This window comes from Anabrus simplex, chromosome 1 (assembly GCF_040414725.1).
Source record: "Anabrus simplex isolate iqAnaSimp1 chromosome 1, ASM4041472v1, whole genome shotgun sequence".
NCBI classification, from domain to species: Eukaryota; Metazoa; Arthropoda; class Insecta; order Orthoptera; family Tettigoniidae; genus Anabrus; species Anabrus simplex.
Window position 1 is genome coordinate 268542389 of NC_090265.1, and position 22735 is coordinate 268565123.

At 41.6% G+C, this 22735-nt stretch overlaps 1 protein-coding gene across 1 annotated transcript in view; it reads left to right on the forward strand.

Annotated features, from left to right (window-relative positions):
• The first annotated feature begins 6578 nt into the window (after positions 1-6578).
• KrT95D (phosphofurin acidic cluster sorting protein KrT95D) overlaps positions 6579-22735 on the forward strand; it is a 368788-nt gene continuing 352631 nt past the window's right edge. Inside the window, exon 1 of the mRNA XM_068225917.1 lies at positions 6579-6646. Within this exon, the coding sequence (XP_068082018.1) occupies positions 6579-6646 (68 nt within the window). The remainder of the gene's footprint in view (positions 6647-22735) is intronic.

Here is a 22735-nt window from a genome sequence, read left to right on the forward strand (position 1 = left end):
CCGACAGTGGGGCTCGAACCCATGAACATGTCAAACAGATTACGTTAGATGTGATGTAGGATGTAGCAGTTTCGTAAAAGTGAAAAGTTTAGCAAACTGATAGGGTAGCATGGAGGGCTGCATCAAACCAGTCAATAGACTGATGACCTAAACGAAAAACGATTTTTCTCTTCGAGAAAAGCAGACTCTATTAACGCGTCAAAGGACTGAAGTGGTTGGGCCGTTCAGATGACACTCTGTGGTGTTCCCTTACGATGGGAGCAAATGTAATTTGAACTCGCTAGAAATGTGCTGTATTGCCTGGTTAGAAATCTGTGTTCACGCTCTTATGTGCACATTACGATTCCTCGGTCGAACAGTGTAATATCGTTCAGATCTTCCACAATCCATTCTGCGTAAACATCTTCTGTTGTAGATAAAGAATGTTGAAAGTGACGGCAATTATGTGATATTAGCCATACCTTCCATAGATGACCCTCTCTGTCGGTAAATCCTATGAGGCATTTCTGTTGTTATTGCTCCTGCTTCTAGGGATTAGTAGCCTTGTGTACGATGTTATTTGTGGCATTGTTCTAGTTTCTGTAGTGTGTGTAACGTAGTTTTTGTTATGTACACGATGACAAGTGGAAGGCAGGTCCAACTGCCAAATCATTGGGGTCGTACCGACGACTATGTAATCATGAACGCACTTCATATGAAATATGTACACATTAGGATTACAATAGATTACAGTTGGAGAATCTTACTCGACATTTTGGCTGGGTGTAATATACCCAACTTTCACATACCATTTCTGACCCAGAGAAATTGTCCGTGGAGTCAAATATACAAGGCACCACAGTGTATTCTGTTATAATACGCATTAAGATAGCACGCGATGTCACGCAGAGCCGGGTAACTGCGTGCGTATTTGAAGAACAACCTCAGTAATGTAAACAGAGGAAAGAGTTTAGGACAAGCAAGAGTGATTCCATTTTAAACTAATTCTGTATATACAGGATGATCAAAAATAGTGGGCACAGCTTCAGGGATACATTCCCCATCAAAATAATCCGTTACATCTTGGATCGGAAATTATTGGTTTCCGCGTTACAAAGGTGAATCCATGACACGTACCTTTTCGCATTTTCGTACAGAAGATGTTCAAAACGTCCACAGACCTCACCTCAATATCGCATGGCCCTTCCAAGACGATCACAAATTTTCGGAGTACTGTATTGCGTATGTCCTGACAACCTCTTACAATTCGATTCCGAATGGTTTCCATATCAAGCACTAGAGATTAATACACCATTGATTTCAAATGACCGCACAGGTAGAAATGGAGGGGTTTCGGATCACATGAGCGTGGAGGACAGGCAATAGGCCCACATCTATCTACCTGTTCATCAATCAAGAAACCTTCATTCAAAGCACCGACGAGCAAGTGCAACTGTGCCATCATGGATGAAGTGAGCCTGTTGAATGATCAGTGGATTGTCTTTTTAAAAAATCAGGTTTGGTGTTTTCGAGAAATTTTCTGTACACCTGCCCTGTAAATCTGCTTGGAAGTACATGGGATTCGATTAACCGATCTGCAACGACAGCGGCCCACACATTGGAAAAGAACCGCGGTTGGTGACTGAAAGGAAGATTGGCATGTAGCGAGCGAGTGGCTGCGCGGTTTGAGTCACGTAGCTGTCAGCTAGCATTCGGAAGATAGTGGGTTCGAACTCCACTGTCGGCAGCCCTCAGGATGGTTTTCCGCGGTTTTCCATTTTCATACCAAGCAAATGCTGGGGCTGTACCGTAATTAAGGCCACGGCTGCTTCCTTCCCACGTCTAACCCTTTCCCGTTTAATCGTCACCATAAGACCTATCTGTGTCGGTGCGACGTGAAGCAATGGTAAGAATAGGTACAACCGTTACGAGATATCGAATGAGGGATTTTCACTTGCATCGTTAACCTTCTTGTGCTGTTAGAAGGAATCGTCTGTACGGTATCCAAAATCCCCTCCTCTACATCTGAACTTGTAGATCTTGGTCGTTCCTTTTCGAAAGCACGAGGTGCAAACGTTCCACGCTCGCACAGACGACGCTGGAGACATTCAAGCGTCTTCCGATTTAGAGATTTCCATTGTGGGTACTTTTCCTGATATAAACGATGGGCCAGCGCGGCATTGTCATCCGCCTTACCGTACATGAAATGACTTTTGCTAGCTCTTGATGTTGATGCATGTCGCTCAGTATAACTTCAAACACGACGCTCGGTGTACCGTTCGCCTCTGAAGTAACTGTCAGAGTGTCTTAGGTTAACATCTGCTGTAACGCCAACCACCTGCATGATGGGACACGTTCGGGTTCATATCACAGTTTGGGTGGAATTAACCTGAAAATCAAGCATTTCCGCACTCATGTTGTAATGGACATTTTTATTTTGTTTGTCTATATTTGGGGAATTCATCTTTACAATACATCGTACATACATTTGAAAACCGTAAATTCAAAGAAAGAAAAGGGTCACGCCAATTAACAATTGATAAACATTTGCAAACATGTTGAAATGGAACTAACCGAGCTCGATAGCTGCAGTCGCTTAAGTGCGGCCAGTATCCAGCATTCGGGAGACAGTAGGTTCGAACCCCACTGTCGGCAGCCCTGAAGATGGTTTTCCGTGGTTTCCCATTTTCACACCAGGCAAATGCTGGGGCTGTACCTTAATTAAGGCCACGGCCGCTTCCTTCCCACTCCTAGCCCTTTCCTGTCCCATCGTTGCCATAAGACCTATCTGTGTCGGTGCGACGTAAAGCAATTAGCAAAAAAAAAAAAAAAAATGGAACTACAGATAAATACGAATGAGAGTTACAAAATGGCTGAACAGAAGAAAGAGAAAAGGATGGGAGTAAACCTAATGGTATTAAAGTCTTCACAAAATTTCAAGTCAAAAAGAGGACTCGTATTTATGTATTTCCATTTTCAGAAAGGAGTAAAAATACATGTATCAAAATAAATGGTGAGATTTTCAGACAGTATGAACGAATATCTACTGGTTTTAGTATGCCAAATAAGTTCATGGTATTACATGAGAAAAAAAATATAAATACATTTCTCATAGTTCAGTAAACAAGACAAAAGTATTAGGCAATCAGTAAAAATACCAGTATAACAATGGAGCGGTTCATGCTGAGAAAAGTGCGGCTTCACAAAAATGAACAATATTTTGCATTTTATCAAAATATTCACCAGAGTCCGCCATTTTATATATTTTGCTTTAGTGAAGCCTGGTTCGACGTTCGGCCGCTTTTCCCATTCTGATGCTGGAGACACTACTAACTGCGAGCTTGTAGACCTGCCCCTTACATAGTCGAATCACATTATTATGACCAGCTGCTACTATCCAGAGTAACCGCCCTTCGCGGCACGGACAGCAGCTAGATATGCTGGCATGACTCACTCAAGTGCTGATAGGTCTCCATTATCTGGAGATACGCTCTCTGCAGTGCTGCCCACAACTGTTGAAGGGTGCGTGGCGAAGGCGCCAGACAGTGAACACGAAGCTCGAGGTGGTCCGACAGATGTTCAATTGGATTGAGATTGGGACTGTTTGGGGCCCAGGGAGAACTTTGAAGTCTTGATTGTACTCTTAGTCACGTGCAAACACTTCTAGCCGTGTGACAAGACGCATTATCGTGATGGAAGATCACATCCTCCCGAGGAAAGACAATCATCATGTACGGGTGAATGTGATCGCCGAGGAAAGATTCATATCCATATCGATCAAGAGTGTCTTCCTCGCGGATGGTAGGATCTAGAGAATACCACAACATACCCCAGACCATAACACTGCCCCCGCCGTTTGTTCATCTAACAGTGGTGCAGGATGTTGGTTCTTCCATGTTTCTCGCAGGACTCGCTGATGTCCATTCGTTCTATGGAGGTTCTCGTCGGAGAAGGCTACCCGTTGGCAATCAGCAACGGTCCAGTCGCCATACTGTCGAGCACATTCCGGTTAATTTCGTTGATGCACCTGTGTTAACTCGGGTACAGTCACGTTTCTCGTTCTCTGGAGCCCCATTCGCAGAAGGCTTCGCTGAACTGTTGCGGTAGAAACATGTCTGGGTGCCTCCTGATTCACTTGTACGGTAAGCTGTTCCACGGAAGACTGTCGGTTGGCCTCACACACCGGATATCATGGAGCAGTTTCCACGATGTTTATTTCCAGTGGTGCCATTCTTCCACTCACGATACACTTTTACCGCAGAGGCACATGAACAGTCACAAACGTCGCTGTTTCCGAAATGCGACCTCCCCTGGCCCGAAAGACTATGATCATCCTGTTTTGCAACCCTGTAAAATCGCTTCCCTTATCCATGGCAGCAGGAAGTGCAACGTGTACAGCCAACCTGTCGGTCGCGTTGTATACCTGCTTCACTAGCCCACGTCAAGGGACATACGTCATGAGCTACGCTCTGCAGGTGGCATTTCTAGCTGTGTAGATACTATTCTATCAGTATACCATATTTTACTTTCCTCGCTCTAGGCGCGCTTGATATTCCCGGGTCAGGGTTGTCATAATGGAGTGGTTTATCGGTGTAGTCGCTAAATATTGGGTGGTTGTAACTGGTTCGAATCCCGGCCCTGTGGTTCGGATTCCACGTGAAAATGAAGTTTCCATGGATATGAGCGCGTTATTAACAGCCTCGGAAAACTACAAGCTTGCTTCTCTTCTGTCGTGCCACTGTCGGCGCTGTGTGGCGAATGACGATGTTCGTTTTTTCTTTCTATAACGTAACAAACATTGTTCCCCACTGCGTGATAATCACAACGTTTTCTAAGACTTGAATACATGAAGACAGTTTGGCACATAACCTTGTAATGTACATACTGCTATGAATCACAAACAACCGATGAAATATTCAGGTGGAGAATGTTACTAAATATAAAGAAAGAAATACCTGAAAACCACCAAAGTAACCATGCACATGCGTAGCTGAAAATTCATAGTCAGTATGATTTCGGGCAAGGGGCAACACCGCTAGCGAAACTCAATTATATCACGCTTTTCGTCTTATGTGGCGACCGTAGAGATTGATAGTTACAATCACTTTACTGTAATTAAAGAAACAGTTCGAGAACCGCGCAGGTGAACTCTCTTATACCATGAGAACTGAATAAGACTCAGACTTTTTGATATTTGAAATACAGGCTTCGTGATATTCTTTTCTACTCGCGGCCATAATAGCCGAGTGACATTAACGCGGCCATAGTTCGAATCCCCGCCATTGCATGCGGCATTTTAAAATTAAATATCACGTTCTTGTGGTCCGGCTTCCACGTGAAACCAGAGGACCCGTGACTATGATTGCGTTACCATCATTTACGTAAAACTGCAAGTTGCGTTGCTCTTTTCTCTTTTCAAGACGCTTATAGATTTGGTTAGTCATATGCAAGTTTCATATTAATCTTAGAGTGTTGAGTATAAATAAAAACATGATAAGTCAAGATTCTTTCGGCCTCCAACGTTAGCTGCATTGTAAATGCAATTTCTAGCAAAGAATAAGGAAATAAAATAGATAAATATTTTGTATTACTTCTAGGGCTCAAAATATATTCGCTTGAAAGTAGTATTTCGTAACTAGAACGTTTGTTAAAAATTATATTTTATGTTACTTAATTCTTTTCATATTCTAAATCAGATCCAGTGTATCAATAATGACTTTTACCGTTGTCTACAAACATTAAAAAGTATATTCTAAATATTTGTTTGAATTATACACTGACAGAAAACGAAATCTCAACGCTAAGAAGACATTTGTTTAAATAAATGCAATTTAGGCTAAGTAGTTGTGTAGGAAACATTTAATTTATTAAAGTTTCCAGGTCACAGATTCAAGTATGCGCGAGGAGACATGTAACATGGTGGTATGCAAACCTACAAGCATTGTGTCGTACAGGAGCCGTATGTCATTCTGTGAGATGGAGTTCCACGCCTGTTACACTTAGTCAATGAGCAGCGGCTAATGCTGGTACTGGATGACGCTGCATACGTGCTCAAAAGTCGAAAGGTCTAATAATCTGCCAGGCTAAGGCAACTGGTCGACACTGGTATGAGGACGAGCGTTATTCAGTTGGAAAACACCCCTTTGAGTACTGCGAATGAAAGGCAACATAACCGGTTTCTCACACCAGTCTGACATACAGATCCGCTATCAAGGTTCTTGGGATAACGACGAAAGTGCTCTTGCTGTCAAAGGAAACTGTTCCCCAGACCATGACTTCTAGTGCAGGTCCAGTGTGTCGACGCCGCAGACAGCTTTGTTCCAAGTGCTCACTTGGACTCCTCCTTACCAGCCTACGGTCATCACCGGCACCAAGACAGAAACAGCTCTCGTCTTAGAACACAACAGATCACCACTCCGCCTTCCAATGACACCACTCGAGTTGCAGATGCCAGTGATTGCAAGTGTGTCATGAACGCTACAGGACGTGTGGCTCGGAGCTGTCCCTCAAGTAATCGACGTGTTACAGTTCGCTGTGTCACACTGGCGCCAACTGACGCCCTAATGGCTGCTGCAGTTGCAGTATGATCCACCAAAGACATGCGGCGAATACGGCGGTCTTCCCTCTCCGTATTGGCTCGTGTGCGGCCGGACTCGTGTCTTCTTGAGTCAGTGCCTTCCCGTGACCATTGTTGCCAACAACGATGCACTGCGGATGCAGCCCTATTACACGGCCTCGTTCAAGCTCAGTAATCTGCCGATACTGCCTTCTTCGTCTCGTTAAAGGCATGTTTGTCTCACACCGAAAACCTTCGATGTGTTGGTGCGACGCTAAACAAGTAACGCAAGAATATGTTTTTTCTTAAAAAGACGTTTCTTTAAGTTGTACGACACAGATAGGTCTTATGGCGACGATGCGATAGGAAAGGGCTACGAGTGGGGAGGAAGCGGCTATGGCCTTAATTAAGGTACAGCCCCAGCATTTGCCCGGTGTGAAAATGGGAAACCGCCATCTTCAGGGCTGCCATCAGTGGGGTTCAAACCCACTATCTCCCGAACGCAAGCTCACAGCTGCGCGCGCCCCTAACCGCACGGCCAACTCGCTCGGTATAAGATTTTGTATTCTATTAGAAAGCATAATATGCAATTGAGTTTTTGCATTGTAGTACTATTGAACAGTATTTCTTCGATTTTTTCATACGTGTTTGCCACAAATCTTACGTTATGGTACAAATTCGACTTACGTAAATTGCGACTTGTGCAAAGAGCAACGATCTTTTTGCATAAATCGGGAATTGTTTGTAGTTTCTATACTTTTATTTCTTCTGAACGTCTTGACTACAATATTGTTTCATTATTCAGAGAGACCCTGTTGTTACTGGGGACACATTGTTAAAACTTGTATAGGCTGTGTGGCGTCGTGCTCTCTTGCCCCGAGCTGCTGTGCCAGCACACTGCGGTCGTATGGAAGGAGATCGTGTCGTAAAACATGGAGTGCGACGTGATGGCTGGCAGCAAGTAAGAACTCCACCTGGGATCGATCACTCGAGTGCTCCACTCGCTGCAATTATCCATTTCATGACACCAGAATAAGTTTACAGCTTATCAGAACCATCTCCCTGCAGCCCACGAAAGCTCCTGGAGGTTTCGATACTAGGCGGAATATGATAATGCCAACGCCATCTTTTCCGTCTTTTATTAACTTGGTACTGGTTCCTGTTGTAGACAGAATGGACTCTGGAGCCACGTGTCTCTCCATAATCAGGAGTCTCGTTTACTGCTACTACTACTACTACAAATGCATGCGGCTTCCGCAGGAGCTTGGCGCAGGTCTTTCGTGTTGATGCCTTAGGTTCACTGCGTGTTCGTGTTTATGAGAATGGGGCCCTGCCTAGGATGAAATCTAATGTTGAAGACGACACAAACACCCAGTCTCCGAACCAGAGGAAATAACTAATGAAGGTTAAAATCCCCGACTCAACTGAGAATCGAGCCCGGGACGGTTTGTTGATTTAGCCACGGAGCCGGATATAATGGATGTTATGAGCATATTATTGACAACTTGAAATTACAAATATGATTTCAGGAGAAACAATACTATTATCCTCGTTGGGTGAACTTCAGTTCGACCCAGTCATTTGTTCTTCCGGGTTCCCGTTTTGAAGTGACCGTGTTCCGAGACCTTTGTGGATTAATGAATGAGGTGACGATATTGATGTTTTTAAAGAACAAAGCTTTGGAGTCATCAGACCCACGTAACAATGAGGATTTTGACCCAAACTTAGAATTAAAAATCGAGACTCCTTTAAGCCTTGCGGAATAAAAAATCGAGACTCCTTTAAGCCTTGCGGGGAAAGAACACAAGCTGGCCGAGAGTGGTTGGGTTGAAAATGTGGTGGGTGGAACCTGGAACAAGCAAGTAGAGGAAATAGAATCGACGGCTCCGGTTTTGGCATTTTCTTCAGCTCTGTTTAATATTTTGATACCCAGGGACATACAGTCGAGGTAACCAGTTATTTTTCACTCGATAAGTGACTTGACTGCTCAGAGGCTGACTTAAAAGGGGATAGGCTTTTGAAGTATAAAATGCTTATAATTAAGGACGAAAAATTAAGGACAAAGTAATCTTCGAGATCCTAATGACGCCCAGTTGCGGACGTTGAAGAATGTATTTAATTGTAACAACTATTTACCAGTATACGTAGCTCAGGTTAAGTGAACTCTTCAATACTACTGTGAAGTTGCACATGACGGACTGAGACCAAATTGGTGGGTTCCATCCCGAATCAGTTCGATAGTAATTGAAGGTGCTCAGTTGCGCCAGCCTCGAGTCGGTAGTTTTACGAGCACGTGAAGGAACTTCTACACAGACAAAATTCCAGCACGTCGGCGTCTCCGAAAACCTTAATAATAATAATAATAATAATAAATTATTATTATTATTATTATTATTATTATTATTATTATTATTATTATTATTATTATTATTACGAAGTTGTACGTTGAGAAGAGAACAAGATACAATGGGTTCTCCTCTTGTATTTTCTGATTCACGGCAGCAAATAGAAATGTATCTTATTTCAAGTAGAGGTGCACTACTTCCATTCCGTGGCCAAACGATCATATCTACATCTGTTAATAAACGCAAGCAAGCAAATAAACTTGACCTTTTATTGCTCAATTAATCTTAAATCAGCCGCTGGTCTCAACTGTACTTAGGATCCGACCTACCGCTCTTCGATTTTCCAGTTTGAAAATCTCACTTGCGATGATCCGAATACGAACTGAGGCTACCTTGAAAAGAAAGCGATGAAGTCTCTCTGTTATCATTAAAAAAAATGCATACGTATTAAGAGGGTTAAGCAATTTCCATTCTGTCTTCCGGAGTTTGTAGAGGGGCTGAATGTAATAGGCAGAGTTTTGGTTTGGCAACGTATGATTTATCAGATAATAATTTCACGTGATATGAAGTCCGCCTCTTATCTCCTCGAATTACCTCCCGCAAAGAGTAACTTAGGTCATTTCTCTTATTTGAATTGAGAAAGAAAGAAAGAAAGAAAGAAAGAAAGAAAGAAAGAAAGAAAGAAAGACATGTATTTATGCTTCCCCAGTCCTCATGATTATCAACTGGTTGTGTTAGTGATGTCCTTGTTCTAACTGTAGTGTGTAATAAATGCGTTGGCTCGACCCAGTCTGCGACACCCGAGACATCTCCTCGTTGATTGTGGATTTCTTTCTGTTTAGGTATCTGCGAGACAGTAGTATGAGTCTCTTTTACTTTTCAGTTTAATTTGTGTCAGTTGCTTGCTAATATATATTGGCACTTGGTTTGGTGATCTATTTATTCTGCACTTATAGTATTGCCTTGCTTGGGTTGCGAAAGCGTTTTTCGTCATTTGTGCACAGTAAACCAAAAATGGAAGTATTTCATATCTTACGAATGCTCTATATATACCGTTGAGAAGTGCAATTATCGTACAATATGTTTATACACCTAATGCGTCTTTTTATAACATTTATGGGATATTAAATGAAACATTGAGAGTTGTTGGGGAGAACTTTGGGTAAAAGGGATAAGTAGCCGATACTGTGAGACTGGGCATAATTTAGTTCTACTTGACGTATAATTCAAAATGCTGGATTACGTTTTTATGCAAAATGTTCTATCTTTGCTTAAGGCTAGGAATACAATTTCTTATCCTCAGGTCAACTGGCCTGCCTTACATCCTGATCATATGGCCATCCTGCAATTCGCATTTAAATCCTCTGGGTTGTCTGAGAACAACTTGAGGAGATGATAGATCTTAGGATGACCATCTAAGATGACGAATAAAATACGGAATCCATGCTTGCTAAAGTCTACAAAGAGCCAGGTAGCACCTCCATTAAGCAAGTGGATGCTTGCTTTTAAACCAGGCTGAGCGGCTCACATGGTAGACCGGTGGCTTTCTGAGTCCAGGAAGGTGAGTTAGATCATAACTCAGTCTGGTGGTATCGTGTCGGTAGATGTCCCGACACGTAAAATAACGATTGGGAGACAAATTTTCGGTACCTTGGTGCCTTTGTAAAGAGCAAAAGTGATTAGTGGGGCTAAAACCAAGACATTAGATTATTTAGAAACTTGTCTGTAAACATAAAGTATAACATTTGAATATTTTTTAATAATCCCTCTGATGACGGAGATTGTACGCATGTTCATTCAAGGGATATAAGTTTTTGGAAAATTATGGTAGAAACAGGTTATTTACTTACAATCTGGAAGGTTTGATTCGTCCAGCGGCAGCTATATATTGGAAATACTAGGCTGATTCTTGTGTCCGCGAGTTTGAGGGAACGGCTGAACCAAATGACGCCGTAAAGCATTCTGACAAAAGCTCTTGGCCTGCAGATTTGCAGTGTGTCATTAAAGCATTAAAAATCTGGCCGTATATTTTTAAATTATTGAAGAAAAACGTAGCATTCTGATTGGCCAATGCGCTCGCCAGTACTTCAACGCCGCCTCTGAACCGTAAGAGCGCTGAGTAGGTGGCACGTTAGGGAAGATGGAAGGGGGTAGGCACGCATGCTCAGTCAACCGTCTTCCTGGACACATGTACTTCGTGAACAGTAATAGCCGCTGTTTTGCTGTCCAGCGGTTGAACAGTGCACATTACAAACTTCCTCTAAAATTAAATGAAAGTTCGGTGTCTGGATTAAAATTAAATTCCAAAGCAGCTGACAATATTCCATTAGCACGACTCAGTATGGGATAAAGCCCCAATGGCAATTAATGTGTGCGAATCGTGTTCTGAAATATTTTATAGGTAACGAAATTCCATTCCTTTTGGTGGGAAAATTATTTTTGGGGGGGAATATTTCATAAAGGTTTTGCCTGTTTTGCCACATGCTTATCGCCAAACAATTTATTTATTTATTTATTTATTTATTTATTTATTTATTTATTTATTTATTTATTTATAATTGTATTAAATACTCTACTCTTTGACCCTTCTTCAAAATACCCCGTTTACATAAAAATGTGTGGGCAAAATCACAAAAATAAATAAATGGAATTGACTGGTTTTTTTTTGCAAGAAAACGGTAACGGCGACTACCCCACTGTAGATTGTGACGGAGCAAATATTATTGAACTACATGCCAGTCCTTTAACACATGATGATATCGTGATTGAAATTTATAGCAAAACTTGCACTTCTGCAAAAGGTGTAATTTTCTCGAAAGTTGCCTTTCTTAATTAATTTAAATGTCATTGGGCTTGTACCCGGTAATTCAAAACCATACACTAATGTCAACAGACTATTACTGAAGATGAAAGCTAGCTACTTAAATTTCCTATATTATTCTTGATTTCCTTGGAAGTCGGAACATTTTCCCAACGGCTCCTAAACGGAACCATACTCAAGCCTAATTCTAAGAAGTATGAACGAAAATTGTGTAGATTTGGAAATAAGTGGGAAAAGCTGGATAGAGAGCTCTAATCCCTCGAATTGACTTAACGATATCCGATAAAACACTTCCATTTTAATTCAAGACGCATCAGTGTCTATTTGGCTTGGCATTTTGTATCACGTTCAATAAACCTCAAGGGACGTGAAGTTCTCTATTTACCTCAGCCAGTTTTGAGCCATGGCGAGTTAAATATTGCAATATTCAATAGTGCCAAAAGATAAAGTGTACAAGGAATGCACATTGCAAGTGGCTATGTGTAGCTATCAGATTGCATTCGGGAGATAGTGGGTTCGAACCCCGCTGTCGACAGCCCTGAAATGGTTTTCCGTTGTTTTCCATTTTCCACACCACCTTAATTACGGCCACGGCCGCTTCCTTCCCACTTCTAGCCAATCCCTATCCCATCGTCTCCGCAAGACCTAGCTGTGTCGGCGCGACGTAAAGAAAACTGTAAGAAAATAAAGTAGAGCGAATGTCGGATATAAGAGAATCCTTCAAGAAATTTTTACCACATTGGCTGTCATGTCTTGACGGGTTTCAGCTAGTAGAAAATAATATACCTAAGATGATTGATGTAAAGAGACACGCATTCAGATATATATTTTGACCCGTTGTATAATATCCGGATGAGCAAGGCATGTAGGTTCTGGGATGAAGATGGTTTGACATGGATGAGAGAGGAACGGAATAAAGCTCGACTACTTCGGTCTTGGGTTGTAGTACTCTGAAAAATATGTGGTTTTCTGTCTCATCTTTCAAGGGATGCAGAAGACGCAGCCCGAGTAGAAGAAGATTCTTCTCACCGGGCGAGTTGGTCGTGCGATTGGGGGGGGGGGGGGGGGGCGCAGCTCTGAGCTTGCATCCGGGAGGTGGTGGGTTCGAGCCCCACTTTCGGCAGCCCTGGCGGTGGTTTTTCATGTTCACATCAGGCACATGCTGGGGCTGCACCTTATTCAAGGCCGCGGCCGCTTCCTTCCCACTCCTACGCCTTTCCTATCCCATCGTTTCCATGAGACCTATCTGTGTCGGTGCGACGTAAAGCAAATTCTCAAACGAAGGAGATTCTTTTGGCAGGGAAATCTACGTGAGTGGTTCGGCCTCCACGTTACAGCTCTCCTGCGTAGCAGTCGATTGTGATACAACGAGCATGATTGATAACGTCCGTTGACAATTTTGCATGGGATCGATCTCAACTGAGATCTTAAACATTTAAGAACTTTTAAATGCAACAGCTCTGTATAACACGTTTCCAATTATTCGTACAGAACAATTTTGTAATACACCGGCACCTCTTAAAAGTTGTAATGATTGAGTGGACGTTGAAGGATTAATAATAATAATAAAAGTAAACTCGTGTCCTCATCCTGAGGTGGTGCAGCTCTTTTTAGGCACACCCCCATTGGAGGTGAGCTGCACGTACCATTCCAACCACATACCAGCCCTCCTGCCATTCTTAAATTTCTGGCAGTACCGGGAATCGAACCCGGGCCCCCGAGGACGGCAGCTAATAACACTAACCGTTACGCTACGGAGGCGGACATAATAATAATAATAATAATAATTAGAAGACGAAGAAGTAGTTAGACTCTGAGTTTAGAGGGTCTCTCGGAGGCATCCTGTAGGCCTATTGTTTCCCTCACTATGAGCTGTCATTGTAAAGATGCAGTTTCATCATATGTCAGGTTATCTTGTTTGGATGTAACCTCAAGTAATATGGCTAGAATATGGTCATTTGTGCAAACAAGGACAAGCATGTACCTAATGTTCGAGTTGTAGCCAGTCATGATACTTCGCAAAGCCTGGCTAATGTAAATGATTCGTAATCAAACTTCCTCTTTCTGACTGCTGTACATTCTTTTTCTCTTCTGGCTGTGGCGAGATGCTGTGTAGTATTTCCTGCAGGGGTCTATCGCAACAAGCACTTAACAGCTATTATATATTAGTGGCAGAGCAGCACGAATTCCAATTAAACGAAGTGCTCAGTGAGAACGTAGTTTTAATTTATTCTGCGACGTTATACAGAACGAGCGAGAATCGCTGAAGTGAGGTTGGTGAGACCAGTCTCTTGGCTGCCAACCTGAGATGTCACGACCGCGCAATTACAGTGAGCAACGACCCGTTCACCAGACGGTTTTCGTTGAGAATGCTTGTTTCTTTTTACATTTCCTCCTGTTACACTTCCTTATGTATAAACTTACCCCTGGCGGTGGTTTTCCGTGGTTTTTCATGTTCACACCAGGCAAATGCTGGGGCTGTACCTTAATTAAGGCCATGGCCGCTTCCTTCCCACTCCTAGCCCTTCCCTGTCCCATCGTCGCCATAAGACCTATCTGTGTCGACGTAAAGCAAGTAGCAAAAAAAAAAAAAAACTTACCCCATATCCATGCTTGTTCAGATACGTACTATGGAACAAGTGGAACTGTAAAAATAGTTAGAGATTTTTGGGAACTTGTTGAATTACATTCATGTATCCTGTCATGCTCAACCTGAAGGTTTTATAAAATGACTTTTTCAGATCACTTTGAATTAACAAAGAACGAGCAGTGCTGTTTACAGTTTTTTTATTATTGGAGTAACGTATTGTTTCCCCTCACTGTTATGACACTAAGTGGAAAGTATGGAATGACCCAGATTTGAACCTGGAATCCACCCACTAGTGGAGGGTAACTAATTCGCTAATTTTGCATGGGATCGATCTCAACTGAGATCTTAAATTTTAAGAACGTTTAAATGCAATTGCTGTGTATAACACGTTTCCAGTTATTCGTACAGAGCAATTTTGTAATACACCGGCGCCTCTTAAAAGTTGTAATGATTGAGTGGACGTTAAAGCATTATGATTATTAATCACCAGGAAACATCGCTCAAGATATTCAAATTTTTTACATAAACAGTGTTACGGCAATGGCACGAAATCTTGTGATTTTTCGTGATCTACAATAGCGGAGTTAATAATCACGTGTTTTTGTCCCTTGAAACAACGCACTCTGTTCCTCTCGGTAGGTCAGGAGCATATAGCCGTTCCATTGTTGGTAATTGAGCTAGAATATGGAACTTCCTCCACCCCCACCCCCACCCCCATAACATTAGAGCCATAAATAGCTTAAATTAATTTAGGTCGTATTGCCTTGAGCATCTCCTCGTCTCGTGTCGTTAGGTTGAATGAATCTTGAGGAGTGAATTTGTGTATGAATATGCGTTTACTGTGCTTGTGTTATTTTGTGTCATATTACTTCTAGTTTGTAACCGTTCTTTTTAAGGTTCAGAATATTTTTCTCAGAATCATGTACACTGTTAGAGAAGTGGGATTAGGTGGAAGAGAGAACGATGAGTCCTAACTACGCCACCATGAATTACGGCAATAATAATAATAATAATAATAATAATAATAATAATAATAATAATAATAATAATAATAATAATAGCTTACGCCAGAAACTTTTCAATGGACTGTCAGTAATATTGCTTTGGCAAATAGGTTTTCAGCAAGTGTGGAATTAGATAAGAATATTAGACGCGCAAACATTTACCATCTGATGGTAGTTTCTGAAAATAGTTCAATAAGAGAAGGGTTTCGACATTTGAGCGCTACGATCCCTCCCTCAGCTGTGTTTTACCCGACCAAATCCACGTGATTCAGTCCCTTTTCTGGTTGCGGTGTTACCTACGTCCCTCGTTTACAATTATTATCTCGTATTTTTTTAAAAAAATATTTAATATTATTGTTGTTATTCCCGTTGATTCGTGTGTTATGTCTTGTCTTAGTTCAGTTTAATATTTAGGTTGTAAGGTTTAGTATTGGAGTGATTCTGCTTTAGTGCTAGATTTTTTAAATTTCAAGTTTCGTGTTGTGTTATTTCTGTTTGTGTGTTGTTTGCGTGTGTTTAAACCATGAATTATAAGAAATTCCGAAGAACAAAGCAGGCCGCGGTGTGATTATTCAAAGCCAGGGAAGGAACATAGTCGCACACATCAGGGAATTTTTGGGGCGAGAAGAGAAATGTATTTGTGATTACTAAAGCAGCCCAAGCAGTGCGTAAAGGTTTGTTCTCCTTGTTGAAAGGCACTGTGCTTTTGCGGGTGTTATGTCGCCTGTTATGTTTGCTGCTTAGTATGGTCATCATTTTTGAATTTTATAGTTTGTTTTTAGACCAGACCAGCTTAGAAGTAGTCTAATATCTGTGATTATTAACGTCATTCTGTGCATAGGCATACATATATTATTCCTTAATATTGATTATTACATATATCTGAGCCGTCAGCTCGTATTCGGGAATAGTGGGTTCGAACCCCTCTGTCAGGAGCTCGGAAGACGTTTTTTGTGGTTCATGGTGGGTTGCATGGTAATTAAGTCCAAGGTCGTTTCTTTACTAGTCCTAGCTCTTTCCATTCCCACCACCATCAGAAGATCTGTCTGTATCGGTACGACGTGAAGCAAAGAGAAAAAGAAAAATGTCTGAGTGTTTGATAAGTTTGATTCTAAATTTAGTTCATATCTTATTCTCTTGCGTTCCCTCAGTCGATCGGCGGTAGAGTGTCGGCCTCCGGATCTCAAGATCGCGGGGTGAAACCCTGGAGATGTAGTCAGATTTTTGAAGGCCGGAAAATATTTCATTCGGCACGCCATGCCGTACGAACTTGGCTACTACGGTGTTAAACCGACAGAATTAATTCCGCACTCAGCCACGGATCGCCCAACAGAGGTCTGTTTCTTAGCCATCTAGTAGAAGTGAAAGACACCGGCGAAATTGACACCCTGGCAGTCTAGATGGCGTCAATTCAGAATGCTTGCATATTGTACCTGAGGCCATATGATTATTCATTCATTCATGTTGTTGTTTGTGTCATCAGTCCAGAGACTGGTTTGAAGCAGCTATCCGTGTCACCCTGTCCTGTGCTAACCTTTTAATTTCGACGTAAATATTGCATCTTACATCTGCTCTAATCTGCTTATCACATACCTTGGTCTACCCCTACTGTTCTTACCGCCTACACTTCCTTCAAAAACCAACTGAACAAGTCCTGGGTGTCTTAAGATGTGTCTTATCAATCTATCTCTTCTTCTCTTCTCGTCATATTTAGCCAAATCGATCTCCTCTCACCAATTCGATTCAGTATCTCTTCATTCGTGATTCGAACTATCCGTCTCACCTTCAAAATTCTTCTGTAACACCACATTTCAAAAGCATCTATTCTCTTTATTTCTGAGCTAGTTATCGTCCATGTTTCACTTCCATACAATACCACGCTCCAGATCAGAGTCTTCAGAACATCTTTCTAATTCCTATATCAATGTTTGAAGTGAACAGATTTAGTTTCTTTAGAAAGTTCTTCCTTGCTTGTGCTAGTCTGCATTATATGCCCTCCTTACTTCTGCCACCGTTAGTTATTTTACTACCCGAGGAACAGTATTCATCTACCTCCTTTAAGACTTCATTTCCTAATCGAATATTACCTGCATCACCTGCCTTCGTTCGACTGCACGCCATTAATTTTGTTTTGGACATTGCAGAGGAGGGGGGGGACAGAATGCAGCCTTGCCTCACTCCTTTCTGGATAGCTGCTTCTTTTTCAAAGCCCTCGATTCTTATCACTACAGATTGTAGATAATTCTTCGTTCTCGGTATCTGATCCCAATCACCTTCAGAATCTGAAATAGCTTAGTCCAATCAACATTATCGAATGTCTTTTCTAGATCTTTTTTTCTATTGGCTTAACGTCGCACCGACACAGATATGTCTTATGGCGACGATGGGACAGGAAAGGGCTAGGACTGGGAAGGAAGCGGCCGTGGCCTTAATTAAGATACAGTCCCAGCATTTGCCTGGTGTGAAAATGGGAAACCACGGAAAACCTCTTCAGGGCTGCCGACAGTGGGGTTCCAACCTACTATCTCCCGAATACTGGATACTGGCCGCACTTAAGCGACTGCAGCTGTCGAGCTCGGTTTTTCTAGATCTAATAACGCCATGTACGTGGGCTTGTCCTTCTTAATTCGATCCTCTAATATCAGACGTAAAGTCAGGATTGTTTCACGTGTTCCTCCATTTCTTCTGAAGGCAAAATTGATCTTCTCCCAACTCAACTTCAACTTGTCTTTCCATTCTTCTTTAAATAATACGTGTTAAAAATGTTCAGGTATGAAATTCTAAACTAATGGTGCGGGTAGTTTTCACACTTGTCAGCACCGGCTTTCTTGGGAATAGGTATAGCAACATTCTGCCGAAAGTCGGATGGCACTTCTGTCTCATACATCTTACACACTAGATGGAATAACCTTGCTATGCTGGTTTCTCCTAAGGCAGTCAGTAATTTAGAGGGAATGCCATCAATTCCATGTGCCTTGTTCCTATTTAGATCTCTCACAGCTCTGTCAAACTCTTACCTCAAAATTGGGTTTCCCATGTCATCAGCATCAACAGCCTCTTCTTGTTCCAGAACCAAATTATCTACATATTTACCTTGATACAGCTGTTGGATATGTTCCTGCCATCTTTCTGCTTTGTCTTCATTCCCTATAAGTGGCTCTCCATATGAGCTCTTAATATTCTTACACCTAGATTACTTTTCTCCAAAGGTTTCCTTAATTTTCCTGTATGCAGCATCTACCTTTCCTAGGACCATACGACCTTCGACATCCTTGCACTTCTCCTTCAACCATTCTTCCTTAGCTACCTTGCACTTTTTATCCACTTCATTCTTTAATCGCCAGTATTCTTTTCTGTCCTTTTCATTTCTAGCATTCTTGTATTTTCGTCGTTCAATCAGGTCCAGTATTTCCTGAGTTATCTACTGATTCTTAGTTGATCTTTTCTTCCTTCCTAACAATTCTTCAGCAGCCCTACTGACTTCATTTTTCATGACTATCCACTCTTTCTCTATTGTGTTTCCTTCAGCCTTTTCATTTAGTCCTTGTGCAACATGTTCCTAAAACAATCTCTCACACTCTTTTCTTGCAATTTGTCTAGATCCCATTTCCTTGCATTCCTTTCTTTCTTCAATTTCTTCTACTTCAGATGGCATTTCATGCATTTCATGGGAAAGTTTTGCAATTCAACACCTGGTTTCTGAATCTCTGCCTAATCATAATGAAGTCTATTTGATACCTTCCAGTGTCTCCAGGTCTCGTTCACGTATACAGCCGTCGTTTGTGGTGTTTGAATCAAGTATTGGCAAGGACTAAAGTATGATCAGTACAGAATTCAACCAGGCGACTTCCTCTTTCGTTCCTCTGGCCCAATCCGAATTCTTCTACTGTATTACTTTCTCTTCCTTCGCCTACTACTGCATTCCAGTCTCCCATCACAATTAGTTTCTCGTCACCTTTTACATTTTGTATTAAATCTCTTCATATATTCTTTCGATTTCCTCATCATCCGCTGAACTAGTAGGCATATAGACCTGCACTATTGTGGTGGGCATTGCTTTGGTGTCTATCTTGACAACAATAATTCTTTCACTATGCTGGTCGTAGTAGCTTACCCGCTGCCCTGTTTTCTTATTCATTATTTAACTAACGCCTGCATTTCCCCTGTTTGATTTTGTTTTGACAATTCTGTAGTCGCCTGACCAAAAATCCTGTTCTTCCTGCCAACGTACTTCACTTATACCAACTGCATCTAACTTTAGTCTATCCATCTCCCTCTTCAGATTCTCTAACCTACCACAACGATTCAAACTTCTAACATTCCATGCTCCGACTCGCAGAATGTCAGTATCTATCTTCCTGATTGATCGCCCCCTCTGGTGCAGTCCCCACCCGGAGATCCGAATGGCGGACTATTTTACCTCCGGAATATTTTACCCGGGAAGTTGCCATCATCAGTACATCATTCATACAGAGAGAGCTGCATGTCCTCGGGAGTTAGTTACGGCTGTAGTTTCCGGTTGCTTTCAGCCGAGTAGCAGTATCAACACAGCTAAGCCATGTCGAGTATTATTACAAGGCCATATCAGTCAATCATCTAGACTGCCGCCCTTGCAACTTGCGTAAGACTGCTACTCCTGTTTTGATGAACCATCCGTTAGTCTGGCCTCTCAAAGGTATCTTTCGGGTATGGTTGCACCTGCGGCTCAGCGATCTGCTTCATTGGGCTGCCGACAGTGGGGTTCGAACGCACTATCATCCGAACGCAAAATGTTAGCTACGCGGCTCACACTGCCCGGCCATTTGCTCGGTCGGGGATTTTTATCACGTATGGTTAATACCACTGCCTCTGGAACTGGGTGCTTTAGTTCGTCTGTACACACAACACACCACACTACCAACCATCACAGATACACGTACTAGTAAAGACATCGCTCCATAAAATTGGGTCAGATCCACATAAGGTCCCGACCTCAATTGATTGGGAAAATGCCATGCGGAATAAGGAGAGGATAATGGAAATTTTGCCAATACAAGGGCAGACAGGCATTTTTTTATTATTAAGTTGTGGAGAACAATATTTAAGGTATCTCGTTGCGAGTATTCTTGACTTTACTTTAAAAAAATAGGTTTGAAGGGAATCAGCCAATAATCGTCAAAATGTTGTCGTGTGTACGAACAACTCCACAGTACCGTCCTCTCGGTAGTCTACAGAGAAAAATGAAGTAACTAAACACTTGGTACCATCATGACATAAATAATTGAGTAGTTTATAGAAAAGTCCCTTTTCCAAACTATCTTTCAACATGGGATGTGAATGAAATCTACGATCCTTTTTTTTTCTTTCTTTTCTACAATAATAAGAGCAGCAAGAGACAATTCTCTGCTGAGAACTCATGATGAACTGAGATGGCGGCTAAGTAGCGCTGCCGGCTACCGCCCGGCGACACGGAATTCACCTGAGCTACTCTGTAGCCGATTCCGGTCGCCGATTCCTATCACCTAGTGTGAAGCGGTCCTTGTAGGGGAGGAAATTCCCACTTCCCACCATCTGTTACGGCAACAGGTAGAACGAAAGTTTTTCTTAAAAAAAGTGTATTTATGACTTTCAGCCAGATGACGACCATACAGCCAATACAGATACATAATCTGAAACACATCAAAATACACAGCAAATGAACAGAATATATACATATATATCACACAAAATGTACACAATGAGCTCATGTTGTAAACATCATGGTTGAGGTCCTATTCTTGCATACAGATTGACGAGATAGTATCAGAAATGTTCAAAGAGCGTATTATAAATAGAGGCTTGTTTCCTTCAGAAGTTTCTGGATAAACGAACATTAAATAAGTATTATTTTTCTTGTTCTCTTCCTTTGCAATTACAGATTGCTCATAATACAGTAGTGTAGTGTGTATGTTTTGATCTCGGTTCAAATTGATTTTATTTCCCAATTTTCTGGTGAGCTTTTAAATTCTCGGTTTGCCTGGCTAACAGAAGAGTGGTTAAGATTCAGACCTTTTAGTGTCCTAATACCGTTTAACGCACACACATCGGTGGAGGACCTTCTGTGCACGAAGTGGAGTGGACAGTGATACGAAATCGGGCGTCAGATGTGATGAGGTGTATGTAATTGGACGGTGTCGTCTTTTGCGATATTATTCTGCCTACATTTTTATCACACCTGACACATGCTATCTTAATGTAAATTCCTTGGAATAAGATATATTCTGCATGTATGAAATAAATTACAATTTCATTACAATACAAAAATAATAGCGATGTCATATACAACACACCAAAATATACACAAAGAAGGTCAATTTCCTAAAACTCCGTGGGTGAGATTTATTCTAGCTAGGCCTACTTTAAATTCACACGGATACGAGGTTTAGCATGCTTTCCAAAACAAAAATAATTGCCCTATACGTTGTGTGTGTGTGTGTGTGTGTGTGTGTGTTTTTTCACCTCCATTTCATTGTTGTTCGTGGGGCAGAATCCATGAAATGAGGAATCGCATCTCTGTGGTTCGGATATATTTTAAAACTTTAGTTCCTATAGGTCCTTATCATAATTCAATAAATCATTTCCATAAAACAGTTCTATACACATCCCCAACTCCCAGACCCGACCCCACACGCATACGTTGCTTTTTTGGACTGTTGTGTCTTCTAGCATTCATTGTAAGCACGTTTACAAAAATAAGGACCCTCCGGTTTCTCGATGCGATTAACATAAGGGAATCTCCACGTGTATGCGAGGAAAACAGTGGGTTCCTGGCGTAGTCTTCAACGAAGGAACAAAGTACGATAGTTAAATTTCGATGGAGTGTGAATTGATTTTCACAGCTATATTTCTAAATTTCAGTGGCTTGCTAAAATACAACTCGGAGAATTAGGGCAGGTGAAGCATTATCTGATCCAGTAATGATTAAGAGGGGTATCCATCCCGCAAGGCTGTCTTACTGGACTTCTTGTGTATACAGAAGTGGAATCACAAATAAGGCTTTGGCGAATGATATTATAATGTACGGTATAGTAAATGTTACAGGATTGTGAGCGACTGCAAAAGGACCTTTAAAAAGTTGTGAAATGGACAGTAGATAATGGTAGAATGGTAAATGGGGTGAAAAATAAGTTTGTAAGTTTCGCCAGGAGGAAAAGTCGTCGCAGTTTTAATTACTGTGTTCACGGGGTGACAGTAACTCATGCGGATCACTGATTGTAAATAAAGGTTACATATCTCTTCATGTACTGTACGCATGGCTATTCCAAATAAAATTGAACAGAAAATATTAGTTGTTCTCGGTACTCTGTGCCAAACCTCTTATTTTATGAAAAAACTGTTCAAATACTGCTGTGGTAGGTCTTGACTATCAGCCCATGAAGGTGAAAATGAAGATCATTTGGTAATTTTATTCATTAGGATAGA